At 37.9% G+C, this 20,935-nt stretch overlaps 1 protein-coding gene across 5 annotated transcripts in view; it reads right to left on the bottom strand.

Annotated features, from left to right (window-relative positions):
• METAP1D (methionyl aminopeptidase type 1D, mitochondrial) overlaps positions 1-20,935 on the bottom strand; it is a 60,593-nt gene that overhangs the window by 23,319 nt on the left and 16,339 nt on the right. For 3 of the 5 annotated variants that reach the window (XM_044978479.1, XM_044978480.1, XM_044978478.1), the window contains one exon: positions 2,177-2,346. The exons of 1 other annotated variant lie outside the window; for it this stretch is intronic. In XM_044978479.1, the coding sequence (XP_044834414.1) occupies positions 2,177-2,346 (170 nt within the window). Of the gene's footprint in view, positions 1-2,176; positions 2,347-20,219; positions 20,296-20,935 lie in introns of those variants that run through there. One more of the 5 variants, XM_044978481.1, reaches the window with a different exon arrangement.

The following is a 20,935-nucleotide window of genomic DNA, read 5'->3' as shown; positions in this document are numbered from 1 at the left end:
AAATAATATTACACATATACAGAAGCACATTTAATCCTCCTAAGGATTCCAGAATATTTACAAGCTATACATAATTATCACTTCACCCATCACAAAGGGCCTGTCAAGTCATTGCAAGAGTTTTACAACTGATTTTAGTGGAAACGGGATCAAGCCCATAATGCACACAGGATTAAATGGACATAGGACCCTGGCTGTACAGTAGTTACACAGCAGCTGTTTAAACAGCACACAGCAAGACTACACAACATTTTAGTGTAGGAAGTGAAGAAGAATGCCGTATCCAATTAACTCTATAGGGGGACTTTAAGTAGGTAGACTATAGTTACCCCAACTGGTGTTTGGCCGCCCCAGTGCTTACAGAAAGTGTCATAGGATCTTTAATGATCCCAAGCCATCAGGACTTTAGGTTTACATCTCATTTAGACACACTGCACCCCCAGCAGCATAGAACCTGTTCACACCATACTAGGACATTAATTTATTTCTGAATCAGAGGGAAAATCCCACCTCCTAAATTACCAGCTCCATGCCCTGGAGCACTCTGAGTTTTCCCTTGGAGAACACTCATCCAATAACTGCTTAGACCTGACACTGTTTAGCTTGTGAGATATGACGAAATAGCAGCTCAAGATTGTATAGCTGTAGATATTTATCTCACCATTTCTCCTTTCCTAAAAAAATCTGTAAAATTCAGAAGCCATTTTTAATATAAATATTATTTCTAGGATATTCTGTAGAAAAAATGCCCCCCCAATTATATATATTCCTGTAATAAGTTTCCCTCATTATTTAGATATTTCCTAAATTATTCATATATCCTAGTTAAATTGTAATTCTGTAGGCAGATGAAAAATGAACAGATTATTAGACATGAGCATTGCTACCTGTGAGGATTAGTTTTCAACATGACAGTTTATTTTTTTGTATTCATCCTGAAAGAAATATCTAAAGATACAACATGTTTGCAAGTGCTACAATAATTTTTCTAATCTTTGAAAATATATAGGGTCTTAATCCTATATTCATTGTGTATCCAAAGCTTCTATAATGTTTTAGGCTTAAGAATTCTATAGTAAGCGTCCTCAATTTATTCCTTCCATATCATTATTTTTTACTATGACCATAGGATAATGTAAATATTTCATATTTTATATTAGACATCTACTTTCTAGTAGAAGAAATAAAGAACTACTTATACACATCACTATAAAATACTATCCAAAATTATTTTCATTAAATAAAGGGTATGAAACAGCCAGAGTACATACTGCAATTAAAGCAGAACCAGAGAAAGTGCAATAGCACACCTGTTAGAACAGCTCTAAATAAAGTCATAATGGATTCAAAAGCAGACAAAAATGTATTTTCCAAAAAACAACATTTAGTCAATGACACCAAAGGTTAGTTCATAAGTTACATAGCAGGGCAGCTGGCTGACATTTTGATGTATGCTTTCATCTAAGCCTGAAATCACCAAATCACCAAAACTGCAGGAGGATGTAAATGTTTGAGACTTAACGTATTAGAAATTTACATTGAAAGGGCGACATTTTTTCCTCAGATGAGCATGTACATCTCATGTTGACTTCAGCTGGAACTATCTGCTTGTATCAGAGGTGCTGTTAACCCACTGCGGGCCCTAAAGAGGAATATTTTTCCTCCCCCCTTATCTCCTTCACCCACTCCCTAGAAATACTAATTGCATTATTTTCACAAACCAAAAAATACACCAACACAGCACATACTAATACACTGGTTAAAAACTCCATATTAAATTAGAGGCATGGTATTTTGGGGGTAAAACTAAACCAGGGCCCCCTGAGCTGCCTGGGAGTTAGGCAATTGCTTTGTATGCTTAAAGCTACCATGGCCCATAGCCAAAGGAAGAATTTGAATCTAAAAGTGTTAAATGTTATAAGGTGATCAGTTACAGTAACAAACATAATATATGAAGAACTGCCAGTTTTAAACTCCCTAATGGCGTATTTACACTACTCTGTTTAGCATGGCAGGGAGCTGAAAACTTCTCACACCACTGTTCCTATTTCAAATCCCAAATCAACAAGACCATGATTCAGACTCCCAGCTGTAAGAGGATGAATGTACTTGATCACTCGTGCAGTCAATCTTTATATTGACTGGAAAAAGGATCAACTAATAGAAATTACAGTACCTTAGGAACTGGGTGAGCTAAAGAAACTATAGCTGGCCGAACTATACTGTAAGCAGTATTTCTTTGTCTCTGGAAAAAGAAATATCTTCTTTGTTGACTGCTTGACTGCTTGTGTAAGCAGATACGACTGACCATTGAAGAGAAAACTCCACGGCAGTGAGTCACACACCCTGTGAATAGAAATGTTTTTTAAAAATGGTTCAAGAAGTCTTTTTATTACTACCAAATTACTAAGTGGTGACTATGCCAAAGAAAAAACCCTAGATAAAAAAGATAAGTAGATTGTATACAATAGCAAGCTCCAGTTCACCAAGTTAATTATGAATTTGCTAACATATTTATTACTTATCTGTAGTTTTATATAAATCTTGCATAATGAAAAAAAGTGTGTTAACATTTGGAAGCACTGAGAACAAAACCACATATCAAAGCCTTATCTAGCAAAATTCTAGATCTATTTTGGTGCGATGTATGAGAAAGTTGTGTAAATCCCCAGAGCATCAAGAAATAGAATTGACCCTATAATTGGGCGCTGTTCTCAATTATTTGAATTACTAGTCTGGACAGGCGAATGCTTGGGGCAACAGTAAAACAAGGGACGGTATCTAGAAGTCAAGGGAGAGGAAAGGATATAGAGATGATAGTACATACAATTTTTCCATTTATGTTTTGGTTTGGATTGTGTCTGCATCAGAGTTAACCAACAAGCTGGTTCAGTGTACTTTGCCATTAAACATTCAATAACTCATACAAGAATGTTTGGAAGCACTATGGAGTAAATTTCACATAGTAAATTAATTGATCTTGAAAGGTGTCATATATACACGAATACACTAGCAACATTGATGTGGCAGAGAACCAACACAGACAATGACTTCACAATAAAGGGGCAGTATTTTGTGTTTTGTTTTTTAAACCTGAGCTAACTATTCCTGTTAGATTCAGAAAAATTAGTGATGGAAAAATCTCTTGAATCATCTAGTTCAACTCCTTGTCAATGCACCATTTTCCCCTGCTGCACATTTCCTATTGTCTTGTATAATCTAGTTTTAAATGTCCCAATTAAAATTCTTTATTTTTCTTAGAAAATACCCATATTCCATATCAGGGATGCATGCAATTTTGTTCTACCTCCCCTCCAAATGCACTTACTGTGGCCAGTGCATGGAAATTTCACTCTACATTTATGTTTGGCTTCTTAGACAGCCTTTTTACAGTGTTCCATGGTATATGTGAAGTAGAGGAATAGTAGGACACTCTTTCAGGAGCCCAAAAGTATGGAACACATGAAATTATTGAATAAGCTCTGCCACAGAAAGGCTCTTAATGACAAGTGACAAGGTTAATGAATATTGTTCATATCTTTATAGCACCCTGAAGGGGTGCAGAGGCCCCATTCATTACTAACAGGCTTCTACTTCCTGTTTAAATCTCCCACAGGGGTACAGGGTGAAGTAATGAAGTAGCGTTGAGGGCTGAAGGTTCAAATCAGGCTCTCAGAGGAAAGCCAGAGAGTTCTGTAAAAGTTGTTCCACAATAGTCAGAGCATAGAGAGGCCTCTGAAAAGGCAGAGCTTCACAGTTTTTAGATGGCTGGGTTGTATCCCAAGCTGGGTTCATTCTGTTTGCTTTTTTGTTTATGTAAAATGCTTTTAGGTTTTATCAGCTGTGTACCTTGGATTCCAAGAATGGTACCTAAGAGAGAAAAACCTGCTGGCTTTTTTTTTTTTTTTTTTTACACTTGCTGGACCATTTAACCCAGCCTACCAGTTGACACGCAGAGTTCATCCCCAAAGAGCCAAACACACAACTCACTGGCCCAGTCGAACTAAGTGCAGAGTCTGCAGAAGCAGCAACATTTAGGTCATCAGAAGTAACAGGAATGAGTCTACTATGTGTGATCAGTGTGATCAGACCACAATAAGATAGTTCTTCTACAAAGCGTAATGAAGGTATCTTGCTCCTAGCACAAATAAAGGTTCTTTCTGTGCAGTTTTATACAAGCATAATAATTTTCCAATACATTTAAAATCCACCCTCATTGATGTGGTCAGCTAGAGTCCACCCAGATATCAGGATGAGAATGTGCATTTCAGATGCTCTCCTTCATGAATGGCATGCTGCCAATGCACCTGTCCTGCCATATAAAAGTTTAATTGGGGAAAAAAGATGCAAGCGCACTTCTCAATTATTTGACAATAGAACTCTAAATGTTACAAATGCATGCTCTCAAATACATCAAATCAATTTATATTCAGAGGTGCACTCCTATCAACAACCCCAAAATCAAAGGGATACCTCTTTACTTAGAGTGAAATTTTTACCTCTGTCCCATAAAAGACATACGATAAGTGTTGTCACAAGATAACAGGATAATAAGGTACTTAACTGCGTTGTTATTCTACTAACTATTCATTACAAACCAGAACTTTTTTTTTTACTTGCACTGGTGAAATGCATAAACCAAATGAATGCCATTAGTGCATTACAAGAGCCCTAAAATAAACTGGCACGAAATACAAAGATAGGACAATGAAACCTTTATTTAAAGGAGTAAATGTAATATTAAAATATTTTCCTCTAAGATTTCTTAAAAAAAAAAGGAATGGCATTACAAAAATAATGAACAGTATTTGTTTAGGGGAGAAAATATCTAGTTACTGTCACCATGCTTCCTTTACAAAGAATGCATTTTTAGTGTCTCTACAACTACTCTTAATTTTTAAGCTTCCCTATTCACAGCTAATTTGATACACCAACATCATCAATCACTAGACACAAGAACAACTGGCTGTGTTCCATAACTCTTGTCCACAGACTCCCAGAGCCGCTGACACACATGGAGGCTGCTGTCTGTCAGAGTCCTGTTTACTTCTATTATTCTACAGTTCACAGTGCATTTTCTTTGTTAAGCTGTTTTGGGACATAAGTGTGTATATTAATTCTTAAAAGATATAATTTTATAAATGTAGAGTTTATGATGTTTCCAGTGGGAATTATAAACATCTGGGCGATCTTAGAGTGAGAAAGCAGTAGCCTTGTAACATACAGATCATCATAGCAAGGGTGTAATGTTGACTATTTACAAGGTTTCTTTTCCCCCAACACTAAATCTGTGTTATTTGCCATGAATAACAGAATATTTACTATCAGCTGCAATAAGGAGACTTATTATCAGCACATAGTTTGTGCTGAACACAGAAAATTATAGACAACTGCTTCTTTGACTCCATGGTGAATCACACTGTGCAGCTTGTATGTATGTATGTCTTTGGAAGCTGCTGGATCCCCCAGCATATCTTCCATGCTTTAATTTGTATTAATAATATAAATATGCACTATGAGTTATTGCAATTTACCATATGAAATTATCTTTTATGGAAACTACATTTGATTTCTTTTAACTGATTCAGCCAGACAGGTTGAATACAGAAATCAAGTATGATGATGGGAGGGAAGCATTTTGCGTGACTAATTTTGCAGCACAATGTGCCCCATATTTATTAGCCTTTTACTCCAGGTCTATTTTAATTGTTATCTGTTCATGCATGCTACGCCATATAATGAAATGCTCCCATCTCACCCACTGAGTAGTGAGGTTTTTGTATGTACCTCTATTAATGACCCTTAATTAAGTTGATTTTAGTAATTTAAATGTAATTTTTCTTCTGGTCAACAAGTATTTTTAAGGGAGAGGTCGGGAATGAACTGTCAAATAACTGCTTTTAAAGTGTTCCTTATTTAATAGTAGAAAGAATAAATGCTGTATGTTTCAATGACTGTGGCCTACCAACATCAAACCCATAAATCTACATTATTGAATAGATTTGAGTACCAATACTTTCACATTAAGTTTTTTAATACTTGTTTAATCCAAGATTTCAAATGTACCAATTAAGAAGCAGAAAAATTACTACAGCATAAGCTTCAGTCTGGTTCTACTCTACAACTAAAACGTACCTTTAAAAAGATAGACACACTATATATATATTAGAATCTTTTCAACTATTATAATTATCAGTAGACTACAGAAGTTTACCAGCAAAAATATTTATGGGATATCAGAATTAACATCCAATTGATTTAACAAATATAGGCAATTAATTCTTGGTGAAGTGAGTCTTGCATAACACAAAATAATTTGCAATTACCAACATCAAAACCAGTGCTTTGCTAGTCTATTTTCAAATATTGGGCATTAGTTCATCTGAATTCAAAATGGAGTTTGGTGATTTACATGAAATATACACGAGGTTGGGGGGAAATTAGCATTTTAAATTTTTTATTTGCTCTATCAGATAATTTTAACCTTGGTACATAATTTTGCTTCTTCTGCCAGTTTTGATTTTTAAAAGGAAGAATGAAGTTTGATTTAATAAGCACTATAGCTAATAGCACAGGGACTTCAACCAGTGTAACTAGAGTAAGAGCACACAATTTTTTATTGTTAATTACAAAATGTTTAGATACACATTCTCAATGACTATCTAAAATACTGAAATTGCATTCCAACTTTTTTTCTGGCAGATCTTTAGTGGCACAGATTATTGTAATAAAAATGTATTCATACAACACTGATTTTGTAATGCTTGTGTTACAGAGGTGCACATGTGCTTCAAAAATAAAATGTGAAAGATTAAAGGTTCTTTCCAGCACTATGTAACCTGTACAACAGAAGAGCAACTCAAATTTCACAAGCAATAACCTGTGCATTTTCTGAAGAAAAGAACAACACACAAGAATGCCTCAGGCAGAAGTTGAAACTGATTGGGCAAAGTAGAAGAACAAGAGCCCTTGAAACTAAACAAAAGCAAATTCATTCTGTTGACAGATGTTGATTACATCAAAGCAATGAAGGACTTCTTTATTCAACAAATATCTCTGCATTATCTGTACATGAGAGATATAACATGTCTTAATCAACATAATCTAACATGTAATAATTTTTAAATTCAGTAAAAGTATACTGTAATGAGGTCTTAACTACAGGCTTCTGTAAACAACAGTGTATTCACATGGTCACGTCTCCATACCCGCGCTGGTAACGCCATCATCAGTCCCTTACTGCCAGGGGTTAACTGCTCTGGCAGCCAAATAAAATACAGAGAGAGACGTATAATTATGGAGACAGTCAAAGGGCAGGCTCTATTTTGAAATCTATTTGCACAGACAAGGTCTTCCAATTTGGCTTACAGGAAACTAGCTGGTAAAGGGAGTCTCCTTTTCTCCAGATGCTTTCCACACTTTTCCCCCACATCAGGAAATCATGGATATGGACACCATACACCACTGTTTCCTGGATTACAGGCCTATGTGTCATTACAGGAAGAAGACCAAATCCATAAAACAAGCTTGTGAGAAATATTTCCCTCTAATTGACAATATCAGGAAAAAGCAAAGCATAAAAAGACTACTGAAAATGTTAATCTAGCAGCAGTTCTGCACATGATTTTTAGCCAGAGCTGACAATAAGGTTTTGACAAGGAAAAAATAAAAATGCATGATAAGCATGTCTGTGTTTTAAATAACATGCCTGGGGGAAACATAACATTCATCAGCATAGATATGCCTTTGGTTACAATTAACAATATATTAGTATAAATATCTACAATTATGTGCTTCTGACTGTGCAAATTATTGGCAAACCCCCCAAGGTTCTTAAATACATATGGCTAAAACAGAATTTATTTTTATTTAATTATTGAAATGAAATAGAAAAATATGACAGAAGTTGGTTATTAAATACTGTAACTAGCAGTCTTCCTGTCCTCCTTACTTAGACCCAATGAAGTTGTCCTGTTTCCATCAAAATCAATAGCAAAACTCTCACTAACTCCAATGGTGCAGGATTAAGCCCCAATCCTGGAATCACTGGGATTCCTCAAAGGCATGAGGCAAATTGGATATTGTCTTTAGGGCCCAATAATACTCCCCACAAATTCAAAGTTTTGCCACTGACTTAATTGGGAGCAGGAAGGCCTTCTTTGACAATATTTGAATTTGTAAAGAATTATATTAAAATTCACTTGGCATTTTCACAAGTATTGACACTGCTTATTATTTCTTTATGTATCTTCCATATTCATATTAAGACAGTTCAATACTATCTTTTCTGAGATAATACAGTTCTTATAATTCTTCACTGAGCCCAAACCTAAAGCCAATAGAATAGATATCTTAGAAGTAGGTAAACTGGGAAACTATGAAGAATCAGAACCTCTTCCATGTACAGGAAGGATGACAGCCCGAGGGTACTCCAGCCCAATAATAACAACATTCAAGTACTAGCACCCAGGTCATGACAAGCCATGACCCTTCCTCATTGCTCTTTCAGGAAGTTGGCTCTGTGCCACACTTTATCAATAGCAATTAATAGTGTGGAACAAGTAAAGAGAAAGAGAAAAACTTCTAATTTTACATACAACAAGAATCTCCAGATCTTCAACTGATGATGATTCCCTGAGCAGTTGTCCCAAAAAAGTCACACCAAAAAGCCAGTAAGATAAGTTACATTTACTGCTTCACTGAGAAAATTCTGCTATAGTCAGAGCATACTGCCACTACATACTAGGGTTTAGGAAATACAAAACCAATAACTGAGTATAACTATGTCTGAGCATTACAACCCAGGCTCGCTCATTCATTCATTCATACCCCAAAGGAATTTCATTGTCCATTAAAGTGTGACTAGATTCCATATGCTTCTATTATTAAAAGCAGGATTCTTAACATTTCTGCAACACACAGACAGGCAGCTTCTTTGACAAAGAAATATTTTATCTTCCCTGTTGGTACAACTGGGTTTATTAAGACTGTACATTCTAGTGAGGTTCTAAAAAAACAACAGAAGTAATCTTACATCCGAATTTTTCTGTCTCCAACATAACAACATAAACGGAAAGCAAAAGCCAAGTGTTCTTTACAGCAGTAATAGCAGCAAAATGAAACAAGTCAGATCCAAAAGCCTGGACAAAGCAATATTAAGAGTTTCACACACCGTTAATTCCAAGGAAATATAGGCCCCGAATCAGCATATGACATCTGGCAAATTTCAACTTTTCTGACCAACAAATGAACCATTCCCATTAACTTACTACATTCCTGTTAAGATGAAGAAAATAAATGAATTCATCTTAAAATGCACAAATTAGAACCAGAAACACATTTGCTCAGGCTTGCACATTAAAATACACCTTAAGAATGATTTCTAAGAATTTTATAAATAAAGAGTTTAGTCCATCTTGAAAGAATAGTTGATATATTAACTACTTCAATTTTCTCAAGGAACTGATCATTGTTTGGATTAAGTATTTAACTTTAAATAAAACAAAATACCAAAACCCAGTTCTGATTAAAATAATAAATGATTAAAAACACACCCACCCACCCAACACAGACACGATATAGAATCTCATTGTTAATATGCACACAGCCACAGCTACAACCTTTATTGAATCCTACTGTTATAAAATAATTTCAGATAATTTATGGAACACAACTGTTTTTCAAATAACACGTTTCTGTCCTGTACATTGTATCACTATTCTGATATACTATTAAATATTACGGTGCTAAAAAAAATAAATCTTGCTATAAACTCCTTGTTTCCCATTGAACTGCACAAACCTATATCCGTATCCTCACAAAAATGCTTTACACATCATTTTGTTCATTGTACCAAACCATGAGAAAGATTGATAAAATAAGAGCATAAGTCTGCATAGAAATTTTGTGGACTATCATGATAATTATCTGAATATTCTCTATGTAGTCTCTCTAAACTGCAGCAGTGAGAGTTTATAGTTGGTAATCTTTCCCCCAAATAAAAGATACCACCCACTACAGTAATGTGTCATCATATTAATGTAGTTCCACATTTCTGCAGTTGAATCTCTGAGGAGTTAAAACAAAAGGATTCTTGAATCACAAACCAGTGTTATCTCAACAATGAAGATAAGTATAAATTATGTTAGCAATTTCTTCTGATAGAAATGTTTCCATAAAATACTTATAATTTTACACTTGTTTGGAAATAATGACATCTAACCACAGGTGTTTCCTGCTCTATGTCAAGTTTTGTTAATTATCTGTATTATCATGCTTTATAAGCAGTGGCTGCAAGCATCTAAAAAGAGGATTTATATATTATAGGGGTTAGTCCCCCATTGAGAGACTTTACAAATGTAAGTTACATGCATCCATCCCTCAGCACATCTATGATGGAGAATAGACTATAGGGTATCTGTCTTTACACTACCAAAACTAATATTAATGTCACCAGCTTATAAACTATGAGTCGGATTCTGCACTCCTTACTCAGGCAAAGCTTCCAGTAAAATCAATGAGAGTTCTGCCTGAGTAAATATTGCAAGGTTGGGCCATTACACCCTATAACCTATTCTTCCAGATATATGAGCAAATGTAATATTGTGCAGTGTTACGAAGTTGTGTTGGTGAGGGTTGGGAGGCAAGCTCTTATTTTGTTATGGGAAGATAAACTGTGTAACAAAGATGTCCCAATCAAGAGCTCACTATAGCTAAAACTTGGTAGCTTTATCACAGTATTTATTTTATGTTAACTATTCATTAAATGCACTATTATATCACTGTATAACTAGGACGTTTATTCATAAATGTGACATTTGATTCACTGAGCGAATCTGAATGACAGGATTATAGATCCTGTTTAGAAGAGTGTAATAAATATTTTGTTTGTTGTTGTTTTTAAATAGAAGATTTCACCTTACCTTCTTGCTTAAAATATACAAAGATCTCCTTAGCATAAAAGTGCCTGTTTATCAAACAGTGATACAGGAAGAAGTTGTTTACATTTTCAGCACAACCAACATACATCATTTATGACAAAAAAAACCCAAGCACTCCATAAGAAATGCTCAATCACTGTCAATCAGACACACTAAAATATACATAAACCAAAGCATACAGTGTGAACTGTATTAGATTCAAACTGAACACAGAATTACTAATATAACAAACAAAAAACAAATAATTATAAGTGACTCATAGACCTATTTGCGCATCTCACAAAACTGTTGAAAAGGTGGGTAACCATAGAAACCTTTTGACAGCCTATATTAAATATTTTTTAATTTTGTATTTATTTTAAAATGCTGGAAACAATGTCCCTGTCTAATGACATTAATATTTTTTCAAAAGCCCCAACTTACCTTTGTTTCCTAACTAGTGCTCAAAATGACTTTCCAACTCAATTACTAATAATTTGCCATTTATATTTGATTTTATTCAAGTAAAGAAACAATTTAGTATCATTGTGCTATAAAGCAGATCAATATATTTTTAGTCCTGCAAATTGACATTTCTAACTTCCTTCTTTAATGTTTGAAAGTAAATAATAAAATGATACAAAACAAATACAAATTTTAGTGCTTTATTACAAAATGTGTTTTGACATATAGACTTTTTTTAAACTGCACACTTGGAAAAAAAAAACTACGCAAATTAACTGTTATAGCTGAAACGCTAATAGCCTTTTCAATTTATAGTTCTTTCTCACTGACAATTACAATTTGCATGGCTTAATATTTAATACTATGATTAATACTAATGTCCTATATTTTACTTCATAATCTAAATGAGTAAAATATTATTTTGTAGTTCACTGGTTCCTATACTTACGATGTAATGTTCAGTGTGTATTTCATTATGCAGATGAGCAATGGATGTTGTCTGACATGATTTAAATGGGTCAACAGTATTTTCCTATTCACATTAATCATTCAGACAGCTAGAAGAAAAATTCTTTGAAAACTAAACTAGAAAATCTGTTTTACCACTAATACCTACCACTAGTTGGTTTACCAACAGTACAGATGTGCTGCGTGAGACCAGGGCTGCAGAAATCAGACAGAGGTCTGACACTGCTGTTCTTACTAAGGAAAAACTGCCATTGAAGTTAATGGGACAAATTCACTCTTGGCATAAGTGCATTCAACTCCGCTGAGTTCAAAGGAGTTGTGCCCATTTGTGTCAGAAGTGAATTTGGCACAAAGGATGTTTTACGTGAATACAGGCTGCAGAAAAACTCCCATTGAAGTAAATGGGAGCAGGATCAGGCCATTTATTAGCAATTGTTCCCAGAGTGCATGAAGACCACAGGCTCTATTCTCAAACTATGTAACCATCATCTAAGGCCAATTTTGATATATGGCAAATTGCAAGGAAAATTGTAATTTATAAATAATGTAGTATTGCTGTGCAAAGGGAAGATTTTCCACTAAGTGGTAGGGGAAGTGCATAAGTACAAAACAAGGTGGAAATTGATGGGGAAAGGAGGATTAGGTACAAAACACTAGTTTCAGCCATTCAGTGAGTGAAGAATTTACAACATTTAAAAAACCTGAGAGAACAAGCCAGTTTCCCCAGCACGCAAACAGCATTACATGACGGAAAGTGCGCACAGAGCCAGAGACAACGTATTTGGTCTCATCACTGTGTAACAGCATTGTCTGAAAATCCTGCTGTTAAAAGGAGATGATCCTGCTGATGTAAAATGGGTTTTACTGACACTCTGTTGCAGCTGGCTCTTTATCCCACCTGGATATAAAGGAAAGGGGAAACCAAGATCTAGTCTGTGGGCTGAGTAGTCCTTGTTGAGGAACCCTAGAAGCAACCACACATGGGGAGACGACTTGGACTGCATTATATATTTTTTAAAATTTCTTGGGTGAATAAAGCCAAACCTTAGGATGGAGATAAATTTTGAGTCATTGAAACTTGTATGGCCTGTGTTTTGAGCAGCCTGGGGGAAGCCATCTACTCATACTAGGGTTATAATTTATACAAGAGTTAAGCTGTTCTTATACATTTTAATTAACAGTAGACACAAATAATTTTTATTCTTGGGGGTTGCAGGGTGAGACTTGTGTTGGTTTTCATTTTTTGGCCATGAATCTGATGCTGCGTGAGTCTAACTAGTGGATCACCCCTTTCTAAAGGGGATCAAAGCACAGATGTCCAGGCTGATTTTTGCAGATCTATTAGTAATCTTTGCTACCACTGACAAGGTGGTGTTGAGTCGTCTGTGGACACCAGATGGGATACATCAAAGTGTTTTGGTTCTTTCCTATCATCTGGTTGGTAACTGTTCATCAACTCAAAGGGCTCTCGCCTGTAGGGGTATGTGCTGTGACCTTAACCTGTTCAAACATATTTGAGACAACTGGGGGAGCCTGTTTTGTGCTGCAATGCAATCAATATGCAGGTGACATACAACTCTACCTTTCCCCCCCACAAAATGGGGGAGTAATGCAGTCTCTTTGCTTTCCCAATGCCTAACAGATAGTGGGACTTGAATCAGGGTAAGGGCACATCTACATGACAAACTGAAGTCGACTTCAATTAAGTGGACATCCAGCGGACGCAGTAATTAATTTGGTAGTGTCTCCACACCACACTTCTTGTGTTGGTGGAATGTGTCCTCACTAGCAGCAGTTACATCGATGCAGAGAGCCAGTGCTTAATTTTTGCCAGGGCTTACCAGGGCTGAGCTCTGGCACCTCCAGACTTGCTGCATCAGTAAGGCCCTTTGTTGTGAGTTTTTATTTAATTTTTCCCAGGAATTCATCAGTATTTATTACCACAACAAAAACAGGTGAAAATCAGTGAAAAAAACTATTAATAATTTTTCTAGGTAAATATTGGGGTTTATTTTGGCAGACAGAAAGACAGGGGAAAAAAGTATTCTGTAGATTAATACTATGCATTCCGTTCATCAATGTGGCTTGCTACAGAACTCAAAGCACAGTGCCACCTCTAAATTTAAGAAAACAATATATCTCTAATCCCCAAATAAAACTTCTCATTTAAATAAACAGTGTACTGTTTTAGACTTAGAACTATTAGCCTATAAATATTTACATTTAATAACTGGGCCACACCATTTGCAGCACATACACTCAACTTCATCCTTTTCTCCTAGTTTTTGTTTTTTCAAAACTTTCGAATACTTCTGTAGATTCTGAAACGTATTCTGATACAGATTTTCCTTTTCTTCCCACTTTACTGCGTCAAATCTTTAAACCGTTACCTGCTAACAGCTTGAAATCACAGTTGCCAACTTTCATACGGTAAATAAGCACCTTGACTTTCACAATAAGCCAAAAACCAAGCTAATCCCATTTCAAAACAAGGCCAAAACAAGCCAATCCCTAAGAACCCTAGCACTGTGTGACTAGATCCCCCCTGGCATGCAGTCTGGGAGTGTGGTGGGCACCTCTTGCCCCCTTGCCAGGAGCTGATCAAAAAAAAGAAGCAACAAGCTACAAGCCAAAAACTGGCCAACAAGCAACTCCCAAGCCAATTAAGCCAAAAACAAGTCCAATTTCTGCGATTTTTTTTATGGGTTTGGCATGTCCGCTTGAAATATATATGTGGTGGATATGAGATTTATCAGTACGTTCAGATGCGCATGCACTTCAGAGCTTGCATGCATGCCTGTTTGTTTATTGCATGTATCTTCTAGACTAATACATAGCTTTACTTCAATAGGCACATACACATAGACTAATGTATTAGCATAATACATCTATCTCATGCAATTCATTGTATTTTCCTAATAAAAGAAGTTATTTTTATATATGTGAACAATACAAAAAGTAGGGTGAAAATCAGAAAAAAATGAATAATACTTGTAAAACCTGGGAATTTTTTTTTGGTAAAAATTGGTTTAAACTGAAAATGAAGGGGCTTTTGCATCAGTTTTGCATCAGTTGTTGGCTTCAACAACCCATGACGCATGATCCCCGCATCTTTAAAAAAATGAATGTAATGAAGGGGCTTTTGCATCAGTTATGAATGTAAAAAAATTGCCTGAGCCCCAGCACCTCTTTCATTACAAATGAAGCACTGCAGAGAGCAGTGCACCATGGATAGCTATCGCACAGCACAACTTGCCACACAGGGTTTTGGGAAGGGCTTGGAATGTCTTTTGGTACTAAAACATTCTCTTGGGGGGACTGGAAACATGGCTTCAACAACCCATGACGCAGTTTTCCCTGTATCTCCCCTTCCTCCCTCCCCCCCCCCTCCTTGTGTGAAGTAATAAAGATTATTTCATTCCCAGGACCTGCACTTTTATTGCACAAACATATTGAAACTGAAAGATCAGAAAAATAATTTAATCTTGGACAGAGAGACGGAATAAAATTGGGAGGGGAAAAACACATCAATGTTGTCTTTAAAAGCACAGTGGCCTTGCCTGTCCAACATCATCATATGTGCGGCTTTTACTCTTAGGACCCTCCCGCAGTGTTGAGTAGAAGGGCTATAGCATTTTCCCTCCTTGTCTCCTGGAACATTTGGAAGAGGGGGCGGGGGAATACAGAGATGCAGGAATGCCATTCTGCAGGGGCTGCAGAGGGAGTCTAGCCTCAGGTGTTTCTCCTGAAGGTCTACTAGACACCTCAACAGAATCCTTGCAGAATCCCCAGCATCTCCTGCTGCACGCCATGCTCACTCTCCTGGACTGGTCTACTCACCATGTCCATGTCCAGGTCCAGTTTTTCAGAGAGAGAAATCCACCATGCTCTGCTCAGTGTCTGCTGTCCCAAAGGTGTTCATAATCTCATTGAACATGGCATCACTTTCACCTTCTTCTAATCTGGGACAACCTCTCCACCAGTGTGGAGGAAGAGCTCAAGACCACACTGGCATCAAGACTTGAATCTTGTTAACCTGAAAAGTACTATCAGTGCTGCTGTTAAACCCAGAAACACACATTGCAAATTAATATTAATTAATTTTATGCATCAGCCATAAATTTTCATGTTTATACTAGACACATTAACTTTGTTGGCCTGTATGCCAGGGTAACTCCTGCAGTGGCAGTTGATCACATGCACTTCAGTTAGGTTGGAGCCTCTTTTTTTTTTTTTTAATGCTACCAACAACAGGAAGAACTCCAAGAAGTTGATGGTCATGACTAAACCCAAGGCCGCTATTTGAATGACTACTGTTTTGGCATATTATTTATCCTAAAAATAAACTACCAGGTCAGTGCTGATGGAGGTTTCACGCTGTACCTGCATATCTTTCTGGATCCTGGACTCTCTTCATTGTAGTAATGCCTCATTAATTTGAGCAGGAATATATTCCACACTTACTAAGCTCCCCTCATTTCTATTGTTTATCATAATAAAAAGGTTTGCTTATGGTACACTCCTGGTGGTTGTGGAAAGACAATGGCAAAACACCTGCACTGTGGCAACAATGCTGCATGTGAAGTGGAGTTATCAGAGAACTGGCTATAGCTGGTGTAGAACGACCTTTAGCATCTGTAGGGTGGTGCAGTCCAAGAAAGGAAGCTGGATAATACACCACCACCTGCAGGTCAACGTACTGGAAAACTAGAGAGGGTTAATGAAAGCACTGCAGTAGTTCATTAGTAGCCATGGTCCAAACCATACAGGCTTTTATAGCTTCAAGACAAAAATCACAGAGGACTTGCCAGGACTAGCAAAGGCCTTCTACCCTGATGATCTGGACAACCCTCTACAGACCCAGATACAATCTGAGGGGGAGTTAGGAATTGGCCCAGGGGCAGCAGTCCCTAGTCTGGCTGCCGTACTGCCTGAGCTTAGGTCAGCGTGTTGCGGTCAGGATCCCCTCTGACCCAGTGGCAAATCTCGCTGCCACTGTTAGGGCCCTGGGCTGGGGCGCAGGTGGGCCTGTGCCCCCCTTTCACCCCAACCCTGGGGTGGCAGTCTTCCCCTCTCTAGGCCAAGAAGCCAGTGCTTGTTGCCCATTCGCCGAACTTGTTGCTGCTTGGCCCTCAATACAGGCCTGAGCCATAGACCTTTGTTGCCTACCCTGACTAAGGGCCTGGGCGCCTTAACTGTGTTTGCTGCTCAGCCCTGAACACAGGCCAGAGCTATAAACTCATTGCCCTGTCCTGACTGGCCTGGCTCCACCCACCAGGGCTCAGTGAGGGATTCCTCCCACTCCAGGTCCATAGGAGGCCACTCCGCCTCACTACAGGTAGCAAGTTGTATGTACTTGTTACCTGAACTGTTCAGGAGAGGGCTGGACAGCCTAGTACAGAATACACATTTTGGGGGGAAAACCTAGGATTGGAGGTGAGTTGGGGGTCACCCTGCATATGGTAACCAAGGCTGCTGGAAGCCAGAGGCTGGCTGGTGTTTGCTGACAGGATGCTGGAGTCAGAACTGCAAAACCAGGACTGTGGCTATACACAGACTCTCCGGTAGTGACCTGCTTGCCATCTGTGAGGCGCTCAGGTTGGGAGCCACAAAGTCGAAGCATTGTAAGGCATCCAAGGTTCCAGGGCAGGGGTGCCACAGCCCCATACTCATCTGGATTGCACCCTGGAATGTCAGATCTTCCCACATTGTTAAGATCATATGCAAGTCCAATATATAAAATATTACACACCTTTTTGTTTCAGGAGCAAGGGTTGTATTATTAAACAACATCAGATGAGCTATAGTTGGCCAGATCTTTTTAGAGAATGGGCTGCATTTATAAGACACGGGGACTGACTATAACTTTTATGAATATCTGTGGTTGGTGAAAAGTTTTTGATTACCCACCAGGAATAGCTGGGAATCACAGCTGTGTTTTGCTGACAGTGCGGAGGGAGACGTGTTGTCCTAGCCCCATCTCCAAACTTTAGTATTGTTTTTGTAATGGGAGACCTTGTGGTGTGTACAGGTGTGGGAAATCGAGCATGGGAGCAGGCACAAGTACAAGGGTTGTCCTATCAGAGAACCTTGACACAAGGGCTGTAGAAGAGGACCACAACTCATGCTACTTGAGTTAGTAGCTTACAGTGATTGGTTCTTTACTTTGCAGTGATCTTAACTGTGACAGCAAGACTAAGAAGTGTTTGAGAAACTTTCTTTTAGGCTTTAATAAAGTTGTCCTTTTGTACAGGCTTTAAGAAAGTTATGCCCCCAGACCTTGAAACCCAAACATCTGTCAGTTTTTAATGGTGATATTAGATGCAACAGCAATATTACTTAAGTCATTTATTTAAATTGAAAAAATCAGTTCAATAAAGTCATACATTAAACACCAATGCAATTATCTGTGTAGGATTCATCATGTCCTTGCACTTACTTAAAGAGCATAAAACAAACTGAATGGAGAGTTACAAAGCATAGCCTAGAGAATGCTAATATTCTTGGTCTCTCAACTTTCCAAAAATGAAATGAAACAATAAAACTTCACTAAGTAACAGTAAGTGTTACTCCAAAGATGGTTACTCTTGTATGTAGTTCATTTAAAACACATTAAAAACTGGAAATAACTAAGTTTAAACAAACAATTTTGACACTGCTTAATACACTATTTAGTAACACAGTCACAGACTGGAATTTTTTGTTAGTGCAAAAATCCAAAGAACCTTAACTCTGCTTGGTAGAGATACTTACTGCCTTCTATTCCACCCACCTCCAGTCCTGAAAGAACTTACACAAGTGCACAACTTTGCTCACAAGTAGTATTAGAGAAGTCAGTGGTACTTCTCACATGAATAATTGTAAACATGTCTTTACAAGATTGGAGCATGTGTTTTGTTGGGTTTTTTTGTTTTTTTTTATTACTTACATCCTGATCCTGAAAACCCATACTTACAAAAATAAGCGTTTGCGAGATGAGGCCCCTAAGCTGAGGCGTTTACAATTTAAATTGGACAGACGATACAGTGCAAATACATAAAGGTGGTCAAGGACCAGAAGGTCCAGACTCAAAAGTGGTGCGGCGTTTCTTTTGGTTTGAGTTTTGTTGTGTTATTTTCTTCCTGGGTGGATTACTGTTGGCAGGATATCCAAAAGAACTGCGACTCAAGGAGGGATCCTAATGAACTGAATGTGGTCCTATGGTGCACTAGAAAAGGAAGACGGTTCCAAGGACAGGATGCATTCATGGAAGATGACACAAAACCAAGAGTGGATGGTGGATAGAAAGGTGTCTTGGGTGGAGCAAACAACATGAGGTGGTGGGGGTGAGATAATGTGGAAAGTGACAAGAAGACAGTAATCAGTCATGCTACACCTGCTGGACTCAGAACTGTGCAAGGGAGACTTCCCACATATGTTCTAGGGGCATTAGGATCCAGGTGGTGCTTCTCCTGCACACAACAGCCTTGGGGAAAAGGTGCAGAGAGGAGCCAGACAGACTCCAGCCAGTAGCAACAAGCAGCCAAAGCAGGGACTTTTTTTTCACATTTGGACATTCCAGTCAAAACTGTAGAAACTTCTCTGACTTTCTCTGCCCTCTGCGGATTGGCTGCTTCCCCCAATCCTCCCTCTCCCTCATCGTCTTCTTGGTTGGCCTTTAGGCACTGCCATAATGATAAACATGGAAGGTGAGGAGAGAGCCAGTGAACAGACATGATGCAAGTGACAAGAGAGGAAGAGGATTTTAGTAGCAGCCTTTCAGACGGATAGAAGGTGAGCTGGCCTTTGGGGTGGGAAAGATTATAATAGTCATGGCAAGAGGTGGACAAGGCTTTTGGCAGAAAGGAAGGAGATGAAACATTTGAGAGATGTTAGAAAGGAAGAAACAAGAGTGTGCAGTGAGGGAGAGAGAAGGGAACTGAATGAAAATAGATCTAACTCCTACAGTTCTGAAAAAGAGTTCCTATTGTTCAATTTTAAAAACCATTAGGAAGTTCAGATTTTTGCCAAAGACACCAGAGAAGGGAGGTATGGACTAATTTCCATGTTAAAAACTCCTGGACACAAAATATGAGAGAACGTTTGTAAATGACAACAGAAAACTAGACTTTGATTTCATGTAGTGCCTTTCATACTTGGGGTGTTACAAATTGCTTTAAATATTGTGCAGGCAAACAGCCATTATGCACTTATGAAGAGCTCACACATAATACTACTAGTTAGCATTTTTACAGCGCTTTTCATCTTCAAGTACTTTACAAACAAATCATTAACCTTCACAGCAGGCTGGTGAGATAGGTAAACATCTCCATTCTGTAAGTGGAGAAACAGACAAAGAGATTAAGTGATTTGTCCATTGCCACATACTATCAGAGCTGGGATCAGAATCCAAGGATTTTCAGCTCCTAGTCCTGTGCTCAGATCACACCTTTCACAGATGTACAGCAGCAGAAAGGAGAACCTGAAAGGAGAAGGGGATGCTGGGCAGGATAACAAGATCTCCTATCATGTCTGAAAAGAAGTAGGGTGGTCCAATAAACACAGCACTGGAAAAGGACTTGGGAGAGCTGATTTTTATTTCAAGCTCTGCCCTGATCTACTGTGTGACAGTGGTCATGCTCAATTCATCTTTCTGTGCCTATATTTTCCCTCCCATGCTTTGTCCGCCTTGTTTATATAGAATATAAACTCTTCAAGGCAGGGATTATATGTTCTTATAGGGTTTAGTGCTAGGGGCCCCAATCTAAGATAAGGCCTCTAGGTACTACCATCCTACAAATAATAAAGTAACTTCCGCTTAATGTCTCAGACCGCCGTAGTTATCCGCAGTTCTGTGATGAGCATGGCTCTACCTTTATCTAGCAGCCACAACAACTCCCCATTATTGTTCACCTGCAATGGATTTCTTGTTAAGGGCATTATGGTCTCTTTGTGGTTATCCTGTTTTTTAGCCTCAGAAATATTAAGGACATCAAGACTGGTCTACTTGAACGGGTGGGGAGGCGGGTGTTAAAATATTCCCCAAAATGTTTGTTAGACATTGGAGTTAAATATGTAAAAATAAAAGTTTTAAGCAATCTGAC

The sequence above is a fragment of the Mauremys mutica genome, chromosome 10 (genome assembly GCF_020497125.1).
Source record: "Mauremys mutica isolate MM-2020 ecotype Southern chromosome 10, ASM2049712v1, whole genome shotgun sequence".
NCBI classification, from domain to species: Eukaryota; Metazoa; Chordata; order Testudines; family Geoemydidae; genus Mauremys; species Mauremys mutica.
The sequence above is the reverse complement of the archived record's forward strand: the minus strand, read 5'-3'. Positions and strand labels throughout refer to the sequence as shown.